General features: G+C 46.2%; 1 protein-coding gene across 2 annotated transcripts in view; it reads left to right on the forward strand.

Annotated features, from left to right (window-relative positions):
- LOC111076371 (coiled-coil domain-containing protein 40) overlaps positions 1-13,090 on the forward strand; it is a 90,827-nt gene extending 77,737 nt beyond the window's left edge. For both annotated transcript variants that reach the window (XM_041596008.1, XM_041596014.1), the window contains exons 5-6: positions 11,925-12,133; positions 12,196-13,090. In XM_041596008.1, coding sequence (XP_041451942.1) covers positions 11,925-12,133; positions 12,196-12,999 — 1,013 coding nt within the window. In that variant the 3' untranslated portion in view covers positions 13,000-13,090. The remainder of the gene's footprint in view (positions 1-11,924; positions 12,134-12,195) is intronic.
- The last annotated feature ends 9,547 nt before the right edge of the window (positions 13,091-22,637 follow it).

A 22,637-nucleotide genomic window follows, 5' to 3' on the forward strand; every position in this document is an offset into this window, starting at 1 on the left:
ATATTCCTGAGCTGGGTATCAGCGGTTCTCTCAGTCCACACACGGTCCCGATAGGCAACTAATGATATAAATCTGTGGATTCCGCTCGTGTTGCTGGATACAGACTCCAGGAATACGTAAACGAAACATTCCTGTCACAGTTTTTTTTATATGGAGTTTGAAAGGAATTTTTCGATTCCGCAGTGCTGGATACTATGCTTAAACCCATACAACAATCAGTAATTTTTAGTCGTTTCAGTCAATTCTAAGGGTATACAAACTTTTTCATTTGGTGCTATGTTGCTACAAGTTTTTAAACATAAGTGATACATTTGGTTTGCTAATGCTTGTTTACATTTTTTAAAATAATTTAAGTTTTCTGGCTGTCTTCCTTTTTAAATTGTTGATGAAATATCTCATCGTGTTCATCACTAACGTCGCCTAGGTTTGTCGTAAAAAAGTCCAAGTGGGAGTCGAGGAAATGGACGTTTAGTGACAGCTAAAAAAAGCTTTTTGGTAATCCCGTTAACATGGCTACGACTTTTAGGTCACACGCGACCTTCCACTGGTGTTCTTTATATTTTATATTTTCAAACAATTTAGCCACTGTTTGATTTGTTTCCTTCATATTAACCTAGTGGGCGATGGGAACAGACGGATTTTGGTTTCTATTATGTATTTGTAAGGAACTATCTCAGGCTGGGATAGGCATCAGTCTGTCCTGGGTCCTGAATTACAAGTTATTTATAATTCGTGAAGACTTTATTGGGGAAACCAGGAACTCTGTCAGCAACTGAAATAGAATTTCTTTGAATAGAATTTTCAAACAAGGATAACAAAAAAAAACGGAAATTTGCCACGGAACCAATTATTATTGGTGGGCGCATACGCCAGACACCATCCAGCCGAAAACGGTGTTTTGCACCAACTGTCCGCCTTGCCCTGCCATTTGTTCCTTTTGTGGAGTTCCTTGAGGTATTCCTCTTTCCACAGGAGACAGAAATGTTGATGGAGGGACTTAAGACGCTAAAATAGATGCTGCGTCGGCGCCAATTTCTGGCTCAGTGTTGGATAGGAGTGGGCCCCCGACAAGGAAGTGACCCGGGCTCAACGCCAGCAGGTCGGTCGGGTCTGCGGACATTGGCGAAATCGGACGTGAATTCAAGCATGCCTCTACCTTGGACAGTAGAGTTGACAGCTCCTCAAAGGTATGCTTGAACGTGGCCGTGGATTTATAGAAGAGAGTTTTAAAACTCTTCACCCCAGCTTCCCATAAGCCACCCATGTGTGGGGCACTAGGAGGGTTGAACTGCCAGGATAGCTGTTGATGGCTGTATTTAGAAAGGACAAGATTTCTTGTTGCCTCCAAGAACTCACGCGACAGGACCTTGGCAGCTCCGACAAAGGTTTTCCCATTATCGGAGTGCATTGTCGCTGGACACCCACGCCGTGCTATAAACCTCGCAAATGCCGCTAAGAATTTTTCGGTCGTGAGGTCTGAGGTCGCTTCCAAATGGACCGCTTTGGTGCTAAAACACACAAAGACGCACACGTACCCCTTGGTTATCAAACAGGCTCTGCCTGTATAATTCTTAATGTCAAAGGGGCCGGCAAAGTCGACACCGGTGTGTGTGAAAGGGCGCGAAAAGGAAGTACGATGAGCAGGTAGCTCTCCCATTAGTTGGGTCTGAAGCCTTTTGCGATGGACTACGCAAACCTTGCAGGAATTGATCGTGGATTTGACCAACACCTTGAGTTTAGGGATCCAGTGCTTTGCTCGGATGAGGCGCATCATCAGCTGGTTGCCCCCATGAAGCGAGATTTGATGCGTGAAGCTTACAAGCAGGCGAGAATATAAACACGTGTAGGGCAGTATAATTGGATGCCGCTCACCATAATTGAGAGTCTCGCTGGATCGGATGCGACCACAGGCCCGGATAACTCCGTGTTTGTCCAAGAAAGGGTTAAGGTTAAGGAGATTGCTTGTGCGCGGGACGGATTTCCCTTGAAGCAACCCCTTATATTCAATCGGGTACTCACTTCGTTGCGTGAGGATGACCAATTTCTCCTGAGCCTTAGAGAGCTCCTTATGATGCAGATCTGCTGAACATGGATCTGAGCTTCGCTTGCAGCGCGTTACGAAGCGTAGTACGTACGCAAACACGCGGATAGCCTTGTCAAACTTGGAAAATCGTTCCAGAAAGCTATATGCAGAGCTGGCGGTTGCCACATTGACCTTGATAGGACGTTGTTCCAGTTCCGTTTAAAGATGAAGTTCAGTGGAAGCTGGCCAATGATGCTGTGCAGCCTGCAACCATTCTGGTCCGTGCCACCACAGCGAACTGCCAAGTAGTTCAACTGCTGACACTCCTCTGCTCGCAAGGTCGGCTGGGTTGGACTCGGATCGTACGTGGCGCCACTGCTTGGCGTCTGTCGTCTGGGTAATTCTGGTTACCCTGTTCGCCACAAACGTTGACCACGCACATGGAGGCTTATTCAGCCATGCTAAAACTATTGTCGGAGGAGATGTAGATCTAAATGGTACATGTACAATCTACATGTTAGATGTGGAATATACATTGTAGATGTAGATAACAGATGTAGCAAAAAAATGTAATATGTAAAATTTTTTTTTTTAATTTTTTAATTCTAAAAATTATAAGCTCAGAAATGTATATACTGACTGAGTACGGGTATAAGTAGAGTCGCGTCCCCAGAAGCGACTCACACGTTCCTTCTCGTTAGTTTTGCTTTGATGGCTGATGTTGCGTCGGGCGCGAGAGGTATTTCTTCCATTCTCTTTTAGGTTAGCCTTTTCCTCTGCTTTTGGCTTCGTAAATGCCTCGGCCCGCGTCAAGTCGAGCGACAGAATACGCCAACAAAATATGAAGTCTGACGACGGGAATAGGTCCAGGGCCGGACTAGCAGTGGCCGAGTCCCCCCTAGGGCTAACAGAAAAATTTGTTGAAGAAACAAAACTCCAAATAATGGATAAAAAATATAATAGCCACTGATAAACATACAAATTAATTAAACAAACATTAAATTTATAAGTTTTTATTTCAAATGAAAAAAGAAGGAACTGGCGTGAAAAAATGGAGGGCCCCAGATTGATGGTTGCCAGGGCCCGGTTGAGGGTTGATGCGGCCCTGAATAGGTCAATTTTGGTTCTTAACTTTAAAATTTATAGTTGTTATTTGTTTGTACTGTGTGTATTTACAGTGAGGAATCAGCCGAAAAGAGGTGGCAAAATTAAAAATTTGTTTATAAACGCTTTGAATAAAATAAATGCATACATCTAGTAGAAATTTTTCCAGAGCTTTAGCGAATCTAATTTTCAAGATAGTTATACCCGTACTCAAAAAGAGTTAAGGGGTATATTAGATTTGTGGTAAAAGTGGAAGTGTGTTACACAGAGAAGGAAACGTTTCCGACCCCATAAAGTATATATAGTCTTGATCAGCATCAATAGCCGAGTCGATATAGCCATGTCTGTCAGTCCGTCTGTCTGTCTGTCTGTCTCGATGAGCGCCTAGATCTCAGAGACTATCAGAGCTAGGGCAACCAAATTTGGTTTCCAGACTCATGTGATATCACACTGCTACAAGTGTATTTCAAAAATTCGCCCCGCCCCCTTCCGCCCACACAAAAGACGAAAATCTGTGGCAGGCACAATTTTAAAGATGTGATAAAACTAAAAACACAGTTTCGTAGAAAATGCCTATTTCTATCAGATTGCCGAATCTGAATAAGATCGGATTATAATTATAGCCAGAATGAAGAAATTAATTTTCAGTTGGTTCCCTCGCCCCCTCCGGCCAACGACCAAACTACTCATTCTCTTTCTCGCTCGCACACTCTGCCGCGTTCAGCGAGCGAGCAACCCCTAGCGGAGATGTAGAATCTAAATGGTACATGTACAATCTACATGTGAGATGTATAATATACATTGTAGATGTAGATTTAGAAAACAGATGTAGCAAAAAAATCTAAAATGTAAAATTTTTTTTTTTAATTCTAAAAAATCATAAGCTCAAAAATTTATATACTGACTGAGTATGGGTAGAGTCGTGTCCCCAGAAGCGACTCACACATTCCTTCTCGTTTTAGTTTAGGAGATATGAGAAGAGATATCATCCTTTATTTTTATATATTGTATTTATATCCCACCCCCACCCACTCTGCCCAAACATCATTTATGTTGCGGCAGGTAAGCTCAGGCCTCATCAGCCCTCAAAACAAAACGAAAAACCGAAATTCAGTTCAAGCGGAAAAAAATTGTTGAGCCCACACACAAGCACAGTATGTGTGAATACATGGCACACACACATTTACGTAGCCTGGAAACGAAACTCAAAACAATTCCTTTGGCATTAAATATTGCTGACAGTTGTTTATTTTCGTGGTGTTTTTCGTTTTTTATTTGGTGTTATGTTGCTACAAGTTTTTAAACTTATGTGATAAATTTGGTTTTCTACTGCCTGTTACTGTTCTTAAAATAATTTGAGTTTTGTGGCTGTCTTCCTTTGTCATTCGAATCAGATTCCCTTATGAGAGTCCACACATAGTCGCCCAACATATTCTAATTCCAAACACCTTGATACCGTCGTTCCATAGCTTTTAATTTTTGTTGAAATCTCTCTCCGTGTTCATCACTAACGTCCCCTAGGTTTGTCGGAAAAAAGTCTAAGGATTTTTAGTGCCATGTTGGCTCCAATTTTTTCATAATTCTTAATTAGGTCTTGAACGATTTTAACGTAATTATCACTCTTGCTGTTACCAAGAAAATTTGTTGTAACCAGTCGGAATGAGTTCCAGGCTGCTTTTTCATTCGTAGATAAAATATTTTCAAATCCATCATCTTTTAGTAGTTTTCGAATTTGGGGTCCATCAAATACGCCTTCTTTAACTTCTGCCAGTGACAGCCGTGGAAAAACAGTTTTTAGTTCACAGTTCATCGATTCACCTTCCTTATCCTAGTGCTTAGTAGCTAGTAAAATAACGTCTTCAAACTTCACGAGAGCTACATTTTGTATGTTGTAATTTTCCAATGTAGTTTCCTCCCGTTTTGGCCAGAGTTTTCTTGAGTAATGCTCAGTTCTAGCTATACTATCCCATAGGCACAGGAAGCAGCAGTATTTTGTTGGCTACGACTTTTAAGTCACACGCGACCTTCCACTGGTGTTCTTTATATTTTATATTTTCAAATTTTATTTTATTTTATTTTTTAAAGAATTTTTTGAAGTTTTGTATTTGCTTCATGTTTTTTTGCCTGAAAAATACAGTACGGTACGTTGCTGGTCCAACTGCCAAATGGGATTGAAGGAAACAAAAAAGTACCTGTAAATTTGGTTTTACCGAGTCCTAGGTATGGAGAGTTACTTTTACTCCAATGCTGTGGAGAAAACCAGAGATTCACGGCTCTTTTGTTCATTCAAAATAACTGGAATCGGGAGATCCATGAAATGGGGTTACCCGAAACAATCTGGTCATGGCTTTACGCTTCCTGCTCCTTTAGAGGAAATACTGCCACTAAAGAATATAAATATTGCAAGCCTCTTTCACAGGAACAATTGAACGATTTGGTGGGGGTTGACAGCAGTAAGGAAAGTTTAAAGGCTGTTTTGTTACACAATGGATACCAAAACCAAAAACCAAAACCGAAACCATCTATTTCCATATGAAGGAAACATATTAAAAAATGGCTACATTTTTTGAAAATATAAAATATAAAGAACACCAGTGGAAGGTCGCGTGTGACTTAAAAGTCGTAGCCAAAAAAATACTGCTGCTTCCTGTGCCTATGGGATAGTAGAGCTAGAACTGAGCATTACTCAAGAAAACTCTGGCCAAAACGGGAGGAAACTACATTGGAAAATTACAACATACAAAATGTAGCTCTCGTGATAACGCCCACGGGCGTTATGACATAAAAAAAAGTGTCATAACGCCCGTAGGGCTTTATGTCACTTTTTTGTGGGCCTTATGACACTATAACGCCCGAAGCTAATAAAAATTAAATATTTTTATTATAAAAATAAATTTTAACTTATAACACTCCCCAATTCGTAACCTGCCGAAATCCTAATAGTAGAAGTGTTCCCGCGCGCGATTTTTTTGAAAAAAAAATTTGCCTGCATCTTTTGGAAATAAATGTTGAGATTGAATAATATTGAATTTATAATTTATTGGTAAATTTGTATATGACTATCAACTATTTGTCTGCAATACGGGCAGAGCAATAGCGAGTTTTTGGAACGTTGTTCCAACGTTTTGTAGACACTACAGTCTTCTACATAACAAACATAACGCGTACTAGTTTTTAATGCACTCTTAATTTTAAATAATTGTTGTTGGGTTGTGAGAAGCAACAACTTCGAATATTTTCGAAAGTCAGCAACAATTTTATATTCATAAGGAACGACAGCTTCCATTTCGCGTGCATTTTGTTACAGATCAGTGATAAACTAACTCTTCCAAACTCGTCATTGGGCCGAAAACTTGAAAAATGCTTAGAGAGATAAAATAATGAACGGTATTTTTCTTATCTGTAATCTCATTGATTTTTGATGCACTTTACAAGTTTTTAAAAGCTGAGGGCGTTATGACTCTGGGCGTTATGACACGCCCCTCTCGGAACGCTCAGTCTATTTGGATAGACTTGCGATTACATTCAACAGTTGCAAACGAAGCTAGGCGCAAAGTAGAATTGAAGAATAAAACACCAACAATGTACATATGTAAATACATATATTGTTGGTCGTCAACAGTGTCTCTCCCGCACACACTTTTAAGTTCAGTTTTCTGCATAGAAGTCACTTTTAAGTCGGTGTATTGTTTTACCATTTAGTTTTTGGCATCTTTCTACATCTGTCGGTGTAGACACGTTTTCCTGATGCTCCCGAGTGGACGGCAAGTTTGTCGAGAGGCCTGCAGGAAGGGAGCCCAAATGGTTGTAGGGAGCGTGAGACCGGTACACAACGAGTGAGCCTCCAAATCTTGTACGGCGCAGCCTCGTCAACCCCAAGACGGCGAACAAGGCGGAGCGCAGGACGATGGCCAGAGGGGTGGGGTGAGATTGTCCTCCTTTAGGCACAGCCATAGCGAGCCGCTGCTGGTCGCAAAAGGCGACAAAAACGGCATCAAGGCCGAGACCAGTACAGCCTGGATTAGAATACTGGACACTCCCATGGAATTCGACGACGCGAGTCAGTCATATTCTGTTGTAAACTACCGACAGATATGACAAGGGGATTTCTCTGCAAGGAAAGGTGCCTCTAGCAGGCGGAAAGACTCTGATTACCGCTAACTTGGTAGCGGTCAGGTCGATTCCTTTCTGAAGCAGTAAATGCAACCCCGTGAAGGCAAGAGTCAACCCTAGCATGGCCTCACTGCTTGCAAAGACGACCATGGGATCAGCAACCTGACTGCACGAACGAAGGGGAACAATGACCCGGGAGTTGGGACCCAGCAGAATGGATACATTTTTAAAACCACAAACAGAGACGGAGGCAGAAAAGGCATTCGCGAAGAGTGCAAGACTGGCGAGATCACCGGATGAGGTGAGACCAGCAGCTACAGTAGGCAGAGGAGCCCAGGAAAGGAGTCAAATGGAGCGACCACAAAAGGAGCAGAGCAGCACGGCTCTACACGACCTTGGCCAGGAGATCGCTAATCTGGAGGAAATGCTGGAGGCCGGAATGAGGCGCTCCATCCACCAGCCAATGAGGAACTCTATAGAGAGCATCCGGGTGATCTACGAGCTCGTGGCTATCCAGCTCCACGATGACAAGGCGAAGGCGGTCATACGCACCCACCAGTCCTTCCAAGCCTCGCCGTTGTTCCGGACAGCGGTGGAGACGAACGCGAACACTCCAGGCAACAAGAGGAGCAAAGGGGCTGTTACCCAGACGGCAACCTGCTCTGTCGCAGTAGAAACAAAGACACACGAAGCAGCCAACATGGAGACTCCAACGGCACCTCCAGCGAACACGGGGTGGAAAAAGGTGACGGGAAAGACGAGGTCTAGAAAACCTAAGCCTACTCGTGAGCCTACCGAAAGGGCACGCCCTGATGCCATCATCATAGAGGCGAAAGACCCGAGTATCTACGCAGATATTCTGTGCAAGCTTAAGCTGGACGAGAAGCTTCAGGGGCTAGTCGAAGCTGTGGCAAGAAATTGCCGTACCCAGAAGGGTGAACTCCTTCTCCAGCTAAACAAGTCTGAAAAGGAAACCTCATCCTTCCAGAACTTGGTTGGCGAGTAACTGGGAGAGGTAGCAGGTGTCCGCACCACCAAAGAGGATATAAGGGAGGCCATCATGTCCCAAGTGCAGCTGCCAAATGTGGCACTGGACGACATAAGCCTCAGGAAGAGGTACGGACAGACGCAGATTGCGACGATCCGACTTTCGACAGAGGACGACCGCAGGGCCTTGAAAGTAGGCGCGCTTAAGGCGCACTGGCCAGGCAGTGCAGGAGCGAGACTGACCGATTAAATATGTGCCGAAGATGCGTCAAGGAGGACCACCTCGCAAAGGATTGCGAACAGGATCCTCAGTGCATGCTCTGCAAGCGCAAGTATGGAGACTGGAGGCATGTCGCAGGCAGTGGCAGGTGTCCTCTCTTTAAGAAGGTACTTGCTAAACGGCTAGCATGAGGTACACACAAGGAGAGGAGACCTGGTATGTGAACCCTACAAACCCGTACCAGGCAGTGGATGGATACAGAGCAAGTGTAGGAAGGCCGCGATCTGGGGCGTACTGACCCCGCCCCTGGATACTGACGTGTCCAGGGAGAGCTTCGTGCGAGCCAGACTCAGCGGCGTAACTTTCTACAGCTGCTGCGAGTGGAGCCCAGCTGGCAACTCAGCGGAGTACGTAGCAAGGGAACTGACGTAGCGAATCGTTGACGCATGCAACGTATCTATGGCTAAAAGGAAGCCGTATCTACGTGGAACACCCTGCTACTGGTGGACGCAGGAGATTGCTGAAATCAGGACCGCCTGCCTCAGAGCGACACGTCGCGCCCAACGAGCGAGAGGCCGCCAGGACTTCGACAATAGGCAAGCAGAATCCTGCATGGCGAAACAGGAGCTGAAAGTGGCCATCAAAAGGAGCAAGAGCGACAACTTCGGCCGCATCTGCGACGAAGCAGACGTAGATCCTTGGGGCACTGCATACAAGTTAGTCACCAAGAGGATCAGAGGGGTAAGCGCGCCAACACCCACATGCCTTGAGATGCTGCGAACTTTAGTGACAGCGCTGTTTCCCAGGCATCCATAGAGGGAAGAATCAAACCCATCACAGGAGGAGGCTCCCTACGATCCAGTATCCACCAGGGAGGTAACCGACGCTACCAAAGCTACCCGGAGGGTCGGGGACAGGAAAGCGCCAGGGCTAGATGGAATTCCCAACAGGGCCCTAAAGCTCGCAGGGGCCATCCGACATTAACTCTTTGTCGACGCCTTTAACTGCTGTCTGGGTGAGGGAAATTTCCCGAAACGGTGGAAGCGGCAACGGATCATCCTGCTGCCTAAAGGCAACAAGCCACCAGACGAACCGTCTGGGTACTGGCCAATATTCCTGTTGGACACAGTGGGAGAGCTGCTAGAGAGAGTTCTCTACAACAGGCTCCTAGAGTTCATAGAGAAGACAGAAGCTCTATCCGAGGCACAATACGGCTTCCGGAAAGCTCACTCGAGAGTGGACGCCATTATGGCGGTGGTCAACATCGCGACGAAAGCCATAGAGGGGAAAATATGGAGGTGGGGTACGAAGGAGAACTGCGTCGTAGTGACGCTCGAAATCCGAAACGCTTTTAACTCGGCCAGTTGGTGAAACATTGAGTTTGCACTGCGCCGGATCGGAGTACCAGGGTATCTGCTGAGGATAATCTCCAGCTACCTCTCGGATAGGATGCTAGGGTACGAGACGGAGGAAGGAGAGACAGAGTACGAGGTCACGGCAGGAGTTCCGCAAGGATCGGTTCTTGGAACGCTCCTGTGGAACTTAATGTACGACGGCGTGCCTAGACTGCAGCTACCAGCAGGATGCCAGCTAATTGGCTTCGCCGACGACCTGGCACTAGTCGTTGTAGCCATCGAGATCAGGGGAATCGAGTCCGCAGCCAACACAGCTATCTAAGCATTTGCCAGTTGGATACGAGAAGCTGGTCTAGACTTGGCCAGTCATAAGACAGAAGCGATCCTGATCACGAGCAGGAAGACCCTGGAGTATGCTATAGTGCGAGTAGGAGCGGACCTAATAAAGTCGCAAGACGCGATCAAGTACCTGGGCGTGATGCTGGACAACCTTTTAAACTTCCGCTCGCATGTAGAGTATGCCCGTCAAAAAGAAGCGAAAATGCAGGGAGCCCTTTCTCGCATTCTGTCCAACGTAGGTGGTCCCATGGCTGGACGCCGAAGGCTTATAGCAAGCGTAGTGTCCTCCATCTTTCTCTACGCAGCGCCAGTGTGGGCGACAACAGTGGTCCACAACAAGAGCCTGAGGAGAAAGCTGGCTGCACCATACAGGCTAGACGTTCTGATAGTCATATCCGGTTTTAGGACTGTGTCCGAGGATGCAGCACTCGTACTGGCGGGAATGCTGCCAGTGGACATACTGGCCAGGGAGATGCAGGCCATATACGCAAGGCGCTCGGAACAGGAAAGCGAAGGCGGTGCGGATGTTAACCCTGACATGGAGAGACAACGTTTCATCGAAACATGGCAAGAATGGTGGAACCAAAGCAGCAAAGGGAGATGGACGCACAGACTGATCGGCAACGTCAAGAATTGGACCGACAGTAGCAGAGGCATGGTGGACTACCACACAACCCAGTTCCTTACAGGACATGGTGGTTATCGTGGCTACCTATTCAAATTCAAGCACGATACGAGTCCCTACTGCCCTACGTGCCCAACCGCAGTCGAAGATCCGGAGCCTGTCCTCTACAGCTGTCGTCGATATGCAGCATGGACGGGAAATGTTCCCCCGCCGCGGGTGATCCCGCGGGGGAGAGGTGTGTTGTTGTGTGGGGGTGAATCGACTTGACTTGAGCAAGGAATCGTTCATGCCAATAGCACGGGCCATTGGTAACTTCAGGAAGATTTCCATCCCCATTGGCGTATCCATGAGAAAAAAAAACACCTATAGGAAGACTTTTGGACAAACATGTGGCTCACAGCCGCACATCATCCATTGGATGTATACAGCGGTAATAAGACCAATCCTGACATACGGAGGCATGGTATGGTGGGAAGCGGCTAACACCAAATCACACCTGCTGAACCTCCGTAGAGTCCAACGGACAGCAACCCACAGCCAGCTCTGGACACCATTCTAGACCTAGAACCGAAAGACCTCCACCTAAAGTGCAAGGCTGATACAAGTGACGTTAGGTTATTAGCCGCACAGTTCTTTAAGCCATCGCCTTATGGTCACACCACTATACTCCGTGGGGAGGAAAGTGGAACGGCCGGGGGGAGTGACTACTGTATTTCAGAGTTCTCATGGAAAAGAAACTTCAAAGGAGACAACCAGACTGGAGGTGAAACACCACCAGGCGTCACCGAATACTCGGTCTTCTACGAAGACCTGGACAGCCTGGCAAACATGCCTCAAGGGAAACTGGTGCTCTTTATAGAGGCCTCGGGATGGTTCGCGAAACCTCCCTACGCACCGGACAATATCCGATGACGAGTGTGAGCATCACAAGTGGTAGACTTGTCTCGACTTCGGTCGAGCAGCCCTATAAACCTAAACTAACCTAGCTCAATATTCGAACGTGTTCTGAAAATTAACAGTCTTAATCTTAATGTAAATTTAAAGTGAGTTTTACACATTTAATAGTCACTGAAGTAAAAAAATTATATAAATTTCGGCGCACCGAAGTTCGCTCTCTTGAAATATTTATTTTATTACAATAATATTTTTATTTTGCAGAATTGTCTATTATAAAACAGAAGTCTCTAAAAATTGACCAGGAGCTGGAAATTTCTGAAAATAAGACTAAAGATTTGTGTATGTATATACAGAAATATACATCGAAGCTAGAAATGCTTAACGAAAAAATGTATAAGAAGAGAATACACCATGATTTGGAGGAGACTGAGTTTGAACACGAGCAGACTGAGCTCAGTCAAAAACTAAAGGTATGCCTATGCTCCCAAATTTAATCATATATTACAAAAATGTATCATTTGCTTTTCATCAGGATGCCGAGCTTGGAATATTAAAGTTGGAGGGAGTGATCTCTGAATTACGAAACGGAATTGAACTTCATAAAGACTTAGTGATAGAGAACCATAGAGAAGCATTATCTTGGGAATCAAAATTTAAATTACTTGAAGAAACAATTCGATGGTCAAAGACAGAGCGCTCATTGAATAGTGAAATAGGCTCAATGAAAACGGAAATTCATCGTATGAATATAAGATATAGTCAACTCAAGCGAGCGCAGGAAAGACTGGTTCAAGACTTAGAACATTGTGTTATGCACCGTGAACAAATTTTTGTTAATGCAACTATTAAAGAACATGTAAGGGCAAAAATATTAAAACTTCAAACTGCTTCTCAAACTCAGGTACGACTTGATGAAGTTCACAATAGAGCAATGCTAATACATAATGAAATAGCATTTCTATCAGACAATCGTTTAACAGAAGATGTCAATAAGATTGAACGCATGATTTATATGTTAAGAAGAATTCAATCAGACCTGAATAATATTATTGAAGATGATGTCAAGATCAGACGACAAATAGAGAATGCTTATTTGTCTAAACATGCCAATTTAGAACAAATTATTCGGAAACAGACGCGTGCTAAGGCATATCGAAGGCTTAAACTGATAAAGTCACACCAAAGAATAGTTCGCTCAGAGATGACAGTAGATCAGCTCTCCCAAAAACAATCCGATATGAACAGCAAACTTATGAATATAATTCAAAATCTGATGATTGACTACCCCGAAAAAAAAATATTCTTTACAAAAATTATTCATATCCTGAAGGAATAATAGGACGTCTTCCTTGTGCTCGCCATACTACAAAAGATTAAGTGCACTTGAAACGGACTTGATTAAAATCAAAACAAAATAAAATATACCACAATGTAATTATTTCTCGAGCAGCATAGATGGCAAGAAGAGATAGATAGTCGCGCCCCTAAGTTCGAAATCGTAATTATAGGAGATCACGAGTTCCTCTATACCCACCCTTCCTTCGGCAATTCATGGAACCAAATTGGCATTGCCTCTAACACAACTACCACCTTGTAACGAACCATGGTTCTAGCCATGGCTCGTCACAAACGGCGGAGGGTCAGCGCATCTACGCTGGCGGGAGACAATAATCTAACTGATATACACAGAGCTAACGAACCATGGCTCTAGCCACGGTTCTCCACAAATAGCGGTGTGTCAGCAACTCCGGGAAATAAAATAGTCTTAAGCAACGCTCACAATTAATTAAGAACTCTCGACCAACAACTCTACACATTCTTGTCCACACAATAATTTAAAACACCCCACCTCTTGGGACATTTCGCAATCGACGGCCTACATAGGAAATATCATTGGCGTTATTTCACAATAAGTCAAGCTAGCATAAAATTATCGACCTACCGACCCAAATTCAGATATCACCTTTCCCAACTGCAGCCCGCACCTTCCGGGATGCAGCCTCAGCAAAACCACCCTGACCCACTAAAAATTGTCAACGAAGCACCAAGCTTCGACCCACTTACCACGCTCCACAATTATTGTTATCCAATAACCTTAAGTCAGCAAGAATTAAGTATATCCGGGTCTCAGGTGCGATCGCCAGCTGCATAAAAGGGCCAAGATCGGCCGAAAGAGCAGGCAATCCATCAGCCCAAACACAAGACACTGCACAAGGCAGTCCGTCAGTCATACACCCAAGAAACTGTACTACGCAGTCCCTCAGTCACACACCCAAGACACTGCTGGTTTTTCGCTGGTCAGATGGCCCAGGAGTGGTGGGCATGGGCGACTTGGAGCGTCCTGCTGGTCTGGCGTATTGCCGTTCGAGGTCTGCCAGTTGAACCCAGGCATCCTGCGAGAGTGTTCCGGCGACTAGTGCGGCGAATCGCTTTCGTCGTTCCTCGACTGTTCCGTCGTTTCCGAATCCGAATTCCTCGGCCAGGACTTCCAGCTCATCCCGCCGGAGTTTGTAGATCCAGCCGGTGGTGACTCCTGGATTGGTATGGAGTCCCTCCGGGCAAAATTCGTCGGGTTGGCCGGCTCCGTGGGCTTCCATGGTGTGTTTCTGCGGTTAGTAGCACTAACTTACGGGTTGTTTGTGGTACTTTTGTACTGTAGCACTTTTGCTTGCGACTGGATGTTGCGTTTTTGTGCTGGACGGCTATTGATCCTTGCTAGCCTAGTTTCCTTCGGTGGCCGTGGGTCTTTACTCCACAAAGCTCCGTATTAAGGTGTTAGTCTCCTTAAAGTCACCAAAAATTCCCTGCTCGGGCGCCACTTGTGAGGTCCTATTTCAGGCTGAGGTATGCATCAGTCTGTCCAGGGTCCGCTACAAGAAAATTTGTAGTTTGTAGGTGACTTCGGGTGTCGGGCTGGCTTGCAAAAGAATGTAGTAGGCAGCGAGAAATGATGATGCGACGGTTTTTTTTTTGTGTTGGATTTTTCTTGGTTTTTATTTAGTATTCGGTTTTCTTCATTCACTTAAATTCTGCTACTTTAACTCGTAGTTGAATGGTGCGCTGGTGGACTGCGTAGTGCAGTGTCTTGGGTGTGTGACTGAGGGACTGCCTAGTGCAGTGTCTTGGGTGTGTGACTGAGGGACTGCGTAGTACAGTGTCTTGGGTGTGTGACTGAGGGACTGCCTTGTGCAGTGTCTTGTGTTTGGGCTGAGGGATTGCCTGCTCTTTCGGCCGATCTTGGCCCTTTTATTCCGGGTTACAAGTCCCCACCGCGGCCGAATACAGCACACCCTGCCCACCACGCATCGTAACGCCCGCCGATTTGCCCAGACCTCCAGTTACGGAGACCAGTCGCTCGCCCACACAGAGGATCGTGCCAGCCATGGACTCTTCCACCGCCCACATCGCGGAACAGATTCGGAAATGGGGGATCAGGTTCGACGGACAGGACGATCCACTCGCATTTCTGGAACTAATCGAAGAACGTGCTCTCTCATCTGGGGTGGACACGAATCAGCTGCCCCTGGCCATGACAGAGCTTCTCACCGATCGGGCCAGTCGCTGGTACCGCACCAGCCAACTACAAGGCAGCTCATGGGCATATTTCCGCCAAGAATTCTTGATTTTCTTCTTGCCGCCACGGTACTTCGAACAATTGGAAGACCGAATCCGGGCCCGCAAGCAAGCGAGAGGAGAATTGTTCAAGGATTACCTCATCAAAATACGGCTACTCATGCACCACGTCGGGTACGACGCCGCCAAGGAGTTGAACAGGATCTACGACAACGCCCTGCCAGCATACCAGATGTTTTTGCGGCGTCACGAACTCCAAAGCTTGGCACAGCTCACAATGTTGGCTACCTAGTTCGAGAGCATCCAAGAGCAGACCATCCCGACCACTTTCGCACCCCCGCGTAACACTCCAAGATACGCAAGGCCGGCTTCAGAGCAGAGGAATTGCGACTCGCACCAGACGCTATTTCTGAGTCCCCATTGGGAATCGACAGACACACCAGGGAGACCACCAGCTCATCCAAACAGTCCGGCGAATCCAGAAGTAGCCCATCACATGATCACGACCCCCATCACCAACCCACGCGCAGCCTGTCGCCGGTGTGGTGAAGCGGGGCATGCGGCATACGACTGCCATAATCCCTCCATCCTATTCTGCTGGGAATGTGGCAAACGCGGCACACGGACCGTAAATTGCTGCCGCCAAAACACGTCGGGAAACGACATGCGATCAGCCGGGAACGACGCCTCCTCCAACCCGCGACTAAATAACTCTCTAGACGTAAGCAACGGCCGGATAGTGGCGATGGTGACCATAGGAGGACACGCAACGGAAGCCACAATCGATACCGGGGCATCCAGAAGCTTCAACAGTGCAAACCTCGCCCGACAACTGACAACAACACCAACCTGCAAGTGCATGCGTCCCATATGACTGGCCGATGGCTCGGTCAGAGGACTACAAGTTCTATGGCGCACATCAAGCTGGATCAACGAGAGGTTCAAATCCCGCTCCTGGTCCTGCCAAACATGTTGAAACAAGTTATTGTCGGCATGGACTTCCTAGGTGCCACCGAAACGACGATCCAATGCGGCTCCACGCTGCTACAGCTACGAGACCATCGCCCCATGCCCACTGAACCCGTACTTACTACCATCCACGTACAAGACGCCGAACCTCGATACCAGAAACCCCAACCAATCGCAAAGAACCTACGTCCACGACCTACCACGCACAGAAGCCACGACGGAAGAATTGAACGCACGGACACCCTCAAAACCAACCACCAGCATCGAAAAAGGACAACGGCAACCACCATCCGACAGCCCAGCAAGACGGGAAACAGCCACGCTAACCCCACGCTGGTCGGGGCCCATAATTGAACTGATATCCACAGAGCCACTCAACGCGGGCCCGGAAACCAGGACGATACCCCCACGATGCCCAGACCGCCGCCCTGTCCCCCCCACGGCCGACGCCACACCGATCCTCGCCAACACAATGGAGTACCTTCCGCGTACTGACATGATTCTTAGCGCCATGCAGCGAGCCATGCCTAGAGCCGTGTCCGAGATCTTCGTCGCCCACACAAGTCGTTGCTGCGATACCAAAGGTGTCATCGCGACTCACCTGTTCACGTACCAGTCTGGCTGTAGTATAGCACGAGTACTACACCCGGCGTACCAAAACATCGTACCCATGGCCAACGCCACCCCGATCGTCGCCCACATAAGCGACTACCAACGGAGGATCGAAACGCCCAGCGCCTTTGACACAACCCTCTTACCCGAAGACCCCAGCCAGCCATTTGACTCCGAAGCCGCCGATCCAACCGAACATGAGCCCGAACCAGTCCCGGAGCCGTGGCCGCCGGACTTGGCCCCGCAGATCCAAGCATTTACATTTGACAGACCCATCCTACCGAAAGACCCGAATCAAACCTTTGACCCCGGAGCCACCGAACCCACCGAAGACGACCCAGAACTACCGACGGATCCTTGGCCACCCGACATAGCACCGCCGATCCAAGAATGCCTGGACAAAGAACTACCAAAGAAAACTGCCGAGAAAACCATCGTCATATGGGATAAGCGACCCACCAAGCAGAGACCAACTACAAAGCATCCAGACAAGCAGAAAGATCACGATCAGAGCAGCAGTAGAAAATATAACGTTACCGACGCCACGGTAAAGGGACGAGATTAACAGTGACGAATCCGGAGACTCGGCACAAGCCAAAGGACAGGAAAAGGCGAACTTCACCACCCGCCAAGCGACGCCACTAATCTCTCCATCACCCACCCGGAAGAAAGGGGGGGTTCTAGCCATGGCTTGTCACAAACGGCGGAGGGTCAGCGCATCTACGCTGGCGGGAGACAATAATCTAACTGATATACACAGAGCTAACGAACCATGGCTCTAGCCACGGTTCTCCACAAATAGCGGTGTGTCAGCAACTCCGGGAAATAAAATAGTCTTAAGCAACGCTCACAATTAATTAAGAACTCTCGACCAACAACTCTACACATTCTTGTCCACACAATAATTTAAAACACCCCACCTCTTGGGACATTTCGCAATCGACGGCCTACATAGGAAATATCATTGGCGTTATTTCACAATAAGTCAAGCTAGCATAAAATTATCGACCTACCGACCCAAATTCAGATATCACCTTTCCCAACTGCAGCCCGCACCTTCCGGGATGCAGCCTCAGCAAAACCACCCTGACCCACTAACAATTGTCAACGAAGCACCAAGCTTCGACCCACTTAACACGCTCCACAATTATTGTTATCCAATAACCTTAAGTCAGCAGGAATTAATTATTTCCGGGTCTCAGGTGCGATCGCCAGCTGCATAAAAGGGCCAAGATCGGCCGAAAGAGCAGGCAGTCCATCAGCCCAAACACAAGACACTGCACAAGTTAGTCCCTCAGTCACACACCCAAGACACTGTACTACGCAGTCCCTCAGTCACACACCCAAGATACTGCACTAGGCAGTCCCTCAGTCACACACCCAAGACACTGCACTACGCAGTCCACCAGCGCACCATTCAACTACGAGTCAAAGTAGCAGAATTTAAGTGAATGAAGAAAACCGAATACTAAATAAAAACCAAGAAAAATCCAACACAAAAAAAAACCGTCGCATCATCATTTCTCGCTGTCTACTACATTCTTTTGCAAGCCAGCCCGACACCTGAAGTCACCTACAAACTACAAATTTTCTTGTAGCGGACCCTGGACAGACTGATGCATACCTCAGCCTGAAATAGGACCTCACAACCTCAACATTACCCTCGATGTATCACTGGCATTATTTAATTCGAGAGAAATTAACTTTTTTTTTTTCGAAATTCATTTTGATACACTAAATATATGATTATTTAAAAATTACTTTTAACATTGCTTTTAACAACAATTTCAATGGATTCATTAATACAAATTTTCCTTGTAAAACACAACCATTTCAATGGATTCATTAATACAAATTTTCCTTAATTTAAGTTGTAAAACATAATTCAGCGTAAAGCTGAGACTTCCTACTCAATAATGTCAACTCAATTTTACTCAATTCTGCACTAAAATAATGGATCATTACAAAATTCATACACACTTTCCTTAACGAGCACGTTGGGTCCAATTAACTGCTTCGGTAGCTGTAGAACAAGATTAATTTTTCATACAAATGATATTAAATGAGTTGATGGAAAAATTACATTGAAAGAGCTAATCCGGCTTAACATTAAACAGTTTGTGAGATTAATCTTCTTAACATATGAAAGGGAATGACACTTTACTTCACTTCAAGTGGATCTCTGTTCGGAGATTGACAAATTTTATGCATAATAATAATAATAATGATTTTCTTTAGATATTCATGGTCATATGTAGGTCCAAATTAAATTAAAAACGCAAAATAAAAGAAAAATTGAGAATTAAATGCAAAAGCACGCGATGAAATTGTGCACGTTTGTAGGTATGTATATGCGTACATATGTTCAGTCACACATTCTCTTCTTACGAAAGCTCCCTGAAATTTTAGAAGAGTTATTCTAAATTTAAAATTTACAAACAAAACCAAGTTTTGGTGGCTGAAAATCTGTATATTTAACGATGACGAATAAGGGATACGACGAATGGGCCTCCTGTATACCGCTCCGCTGCTCGTCCGTGGGTCGACCACCCTTTCCGTCCAGCCACCACCTGCGGTGGTTGCGATGACCCTTCCGAAGAGCCACTGTTGTGGCGGAAGGTTGTCCTCTGCGACGATGACGAGGTCACCTTCCTCGACGTTGGGCTGCTCCTGGTGCCACATGCATCGAATTTACAAGCCCAGCACATACATACTCCCGGGACCATCGCTGCCAGCACATTTGCCTACCTGACGAGAGAAGCCGTCATCGCCTTAAGAAACTCAGACCCTCCTGATCCGGGGTGCTGGGGGTGCGAATAGCGGCCCGCCTGTCAGCAAGTGCCCGGGAGTCAGAGCGTCTCCGTCGCTTGGGTCTGGGCTTAGTAGTCCGAGCGGGCCCGAGCTTAGTACTGCATCGATCCCCACCATCACGGTCTCCAGTTCCAGTTCTGCGGTGAGGAAAGCGCTTCCGGCCGACCTTAGAAGAAGGTGTTTTGCCGACTTCACCTGTGCCTCTCACTGTCCACCCATGTGCGGTGTTCGCGGTGGCAGGAAGGCAAACTAGCACCCGCTTCTGCCTCCATCGTCCTCCTCAGCTCGTCGAATTTGCTCCGACGAAATTTGTCGCGTTGTCGCATTTCACGCGGAGCGGACATCCTCGACGACTAGCGAACCTTTAAAAAACCAAGACTGCCTTGGACGCAAAACAGACAAATAACTCTATGTAAGACTTGTTGAAAATTACCATTACTATCAATGCACGCATGTATTGACACACATATGTATATTTACATGTATGGGTGAGAGACGTGTCGAAGCAACGTCTTCTCATCTTCTCTTTATTTTTTGTTTTCCTTTTTGGTTTTCCATCTGCCTGCGAGCAGAACTTCTCAGTCAGTCACAAATAAACATTGCAAATGAACGAACGCAACGGCTACGTTTTTTCGGTTAAAATATAATTTCCACGGCATTGGTAAAACTCTGTTCAACAGGTTATGGGCCCAGGATCGGATATTTAGATCGGAAAATTAAAGAGATTGTTGTAGTTAGGAACTAAAAACATCGGTGTGACTCAGAAAGAAAACGATAATCAGCTATGAGCGGAATTTATCAAATAGACAAATTGGAGGAGGGAAACTATGACTCATGGTCCATTCAAATGCGGTCTGTGTTGGTGCACTCGGAGTTGTGGAGTGTGGCATCTGGTGAAGCATCTGGTGATGTCACAGCATCGGATGTCCCTGAAGGTGCAAGGGCCAAGGATGAGAAGGCACTGGCAATGATCACGCTATGTGTGAAAACTTCACAATTGGGATACATCAAGAACTGCAAAAAGTCGGCTGAGGCATGGAAAAAATTAAAAGATGTCCATCAACCAAGTGGACCAGTACGAAAGGTTCAACTGTACAAGAAATTGCTAAGCAAGCGCATGGACCAGAGGCAAAGCATTTCAAGCTACATAAACGAATTTATTGATATTCTCGATGGCCTTAGTTCGGTAGGAATCGACCTAAATGATGAACTTCGCACAATTGTTTTGTTGTCGAGCCTTCCAGAACATTATGCAAATTTTGTAGTCGCCATAGAGACGCGCGACAGTCTCCCATCATTCGACGTTCTATGTATAAAACTGAAAGAAGAAGGCGAGAGAAAGGGAAATTCAGAAGAACAAAAGGAATGCGCAAAAGCATTTGCTGCGACGCAGAAGCCGGCCGTTCAGAGAGCGCAAAAGAAGAGAAACAAAACAATTATATGTTTCAAGTGTGGTGAGCACGGGCATATGAAGGCTCAGTGTAAGAAAGAGAGCTCAAACGAAGGAAAATCAGCAAGAGGAGAGAACAAGCAGTGCAGCCTATTAAATGCGATGGACGCAGATAATTTGAAAAATAGTATGTGGTGTTTGGATAGTGGTGCGACAAGCCATATGTGTTGTGATAAGCAGTTATTCACAAAGTTAGAAAAACACACAGAACTGATTGGCCTGGCTGACTCCGGTTTTCTAAAAGCTGAAGGGAAAGGAGAGGTTCAGCTGAAGACAGATATATGTACGCTGTCGTTAAAAGATGTTCTCTATGTTCCCAAAATGAATGGAAATTTTTTCTCCGTGAGCAGCGCAGTAAAACATAAATGTTTTGTCACTTTTGGGCAAGAATATGCGAAAGTAGTCCAGGACGGTGACTGTATTATAAAGGCAAACAAGGTTGGAAACTTATATATGCTTCAAGGAACACAAAACAGCTGTTTTGCTGCGATTAAGGCTGATGGTGCTTTGTGGCATGAAAGGTATGGCCATTTGAATATCAGCAGTATGAAAGAGTTACAAACCAAAGGAATGGTGCGTGGCATTGAAAATATGGTTTTCCCAGCAAGTATGAGTTGTAAAACTTGCATGCTCAGCAAGATTCATGCGCAGCCATTTCCTGTTGCATCCACCAACAGAGCGCAAGACATTTTGGAATTAATTCATGCAGATGTGTGCGGACCATTTGGCACACAATCACTTGCTGGATCGAAGTACTTTCTAAGCTTCATCGATGATAAATCAAGACGTATATTTGTGTACTTTCTACGGCGGAAGGATGAAGTCTTCAATAAGTTTGTCGAGTTTAAAACACTGGTTGAACGGCAAACGGGAAAAAACCTTAAATGTATCCGGAGCGACAATGGCGGTGAATTTGTCAACAAATCGTTTGATGAATTTTTGAAGAACCATGGGATCGAGAGGCAGCTGACAGTTGCTTACACTCCACAACAAAACGGCGTTGCTGAGAGAGCAAACCGCACCCTGGTAGAGATGTCAAGGTGTATGCTGGTCCAGTCAGGATTAGGCGAATCCTTGTGGGCTGAGGCAGTCAACGCAGCTGTGTATGTACGGAATCGATCACCAACAAGTGCGCTGACCAGTATGACGCCTATGGAAGCGTGGACTGGTAAGAAACCTTTTGTTGGTCATCTAAAAGTTTTTGGCTCCATTGCAGTTGCCTTGGACAAGGGTCCAAGGAAGAGTAAGCTTCAACCAAAAGGCAAAGAATATCGCATGATTGGGTATTCGGTAGCGGCTAAAGGCTATCGACTGTATGATCCGGTGTCCCATCAGGTGATTGAGAGGCGAGATGTCCTCTTTAACGAGCTTCAAGGCGACAGGGATGCAGTCGCAATCGAGTTTCCTATGAAGGAAGTTGCCGTGAAGTCGGAAGGTACTGAAGGAAACGCTGATGAGGGTGACAGCGACGACCCTGATGAGAATGACAGCAGCGATGGAGGAAGCAATGTCGACGACAATACCAGTAGCAGCGACTCTAACGCCTACGAGAGCGCAAC

Source organism: Drosophila obscura, unplaced genomic scaffold, assembly GCF_018151105.1.
Source record: "Drosophila obscura isolate BZ-5 IFL unplaced genomic scaffold, ASM1815110v1 contig_139, whole genome shotgun sequence".
NCBI lineage: Eukaryota > Metazoa > Arthropoda > Insecta > Diptera > Drosophilidae > Drosophila > Drosophila obscura.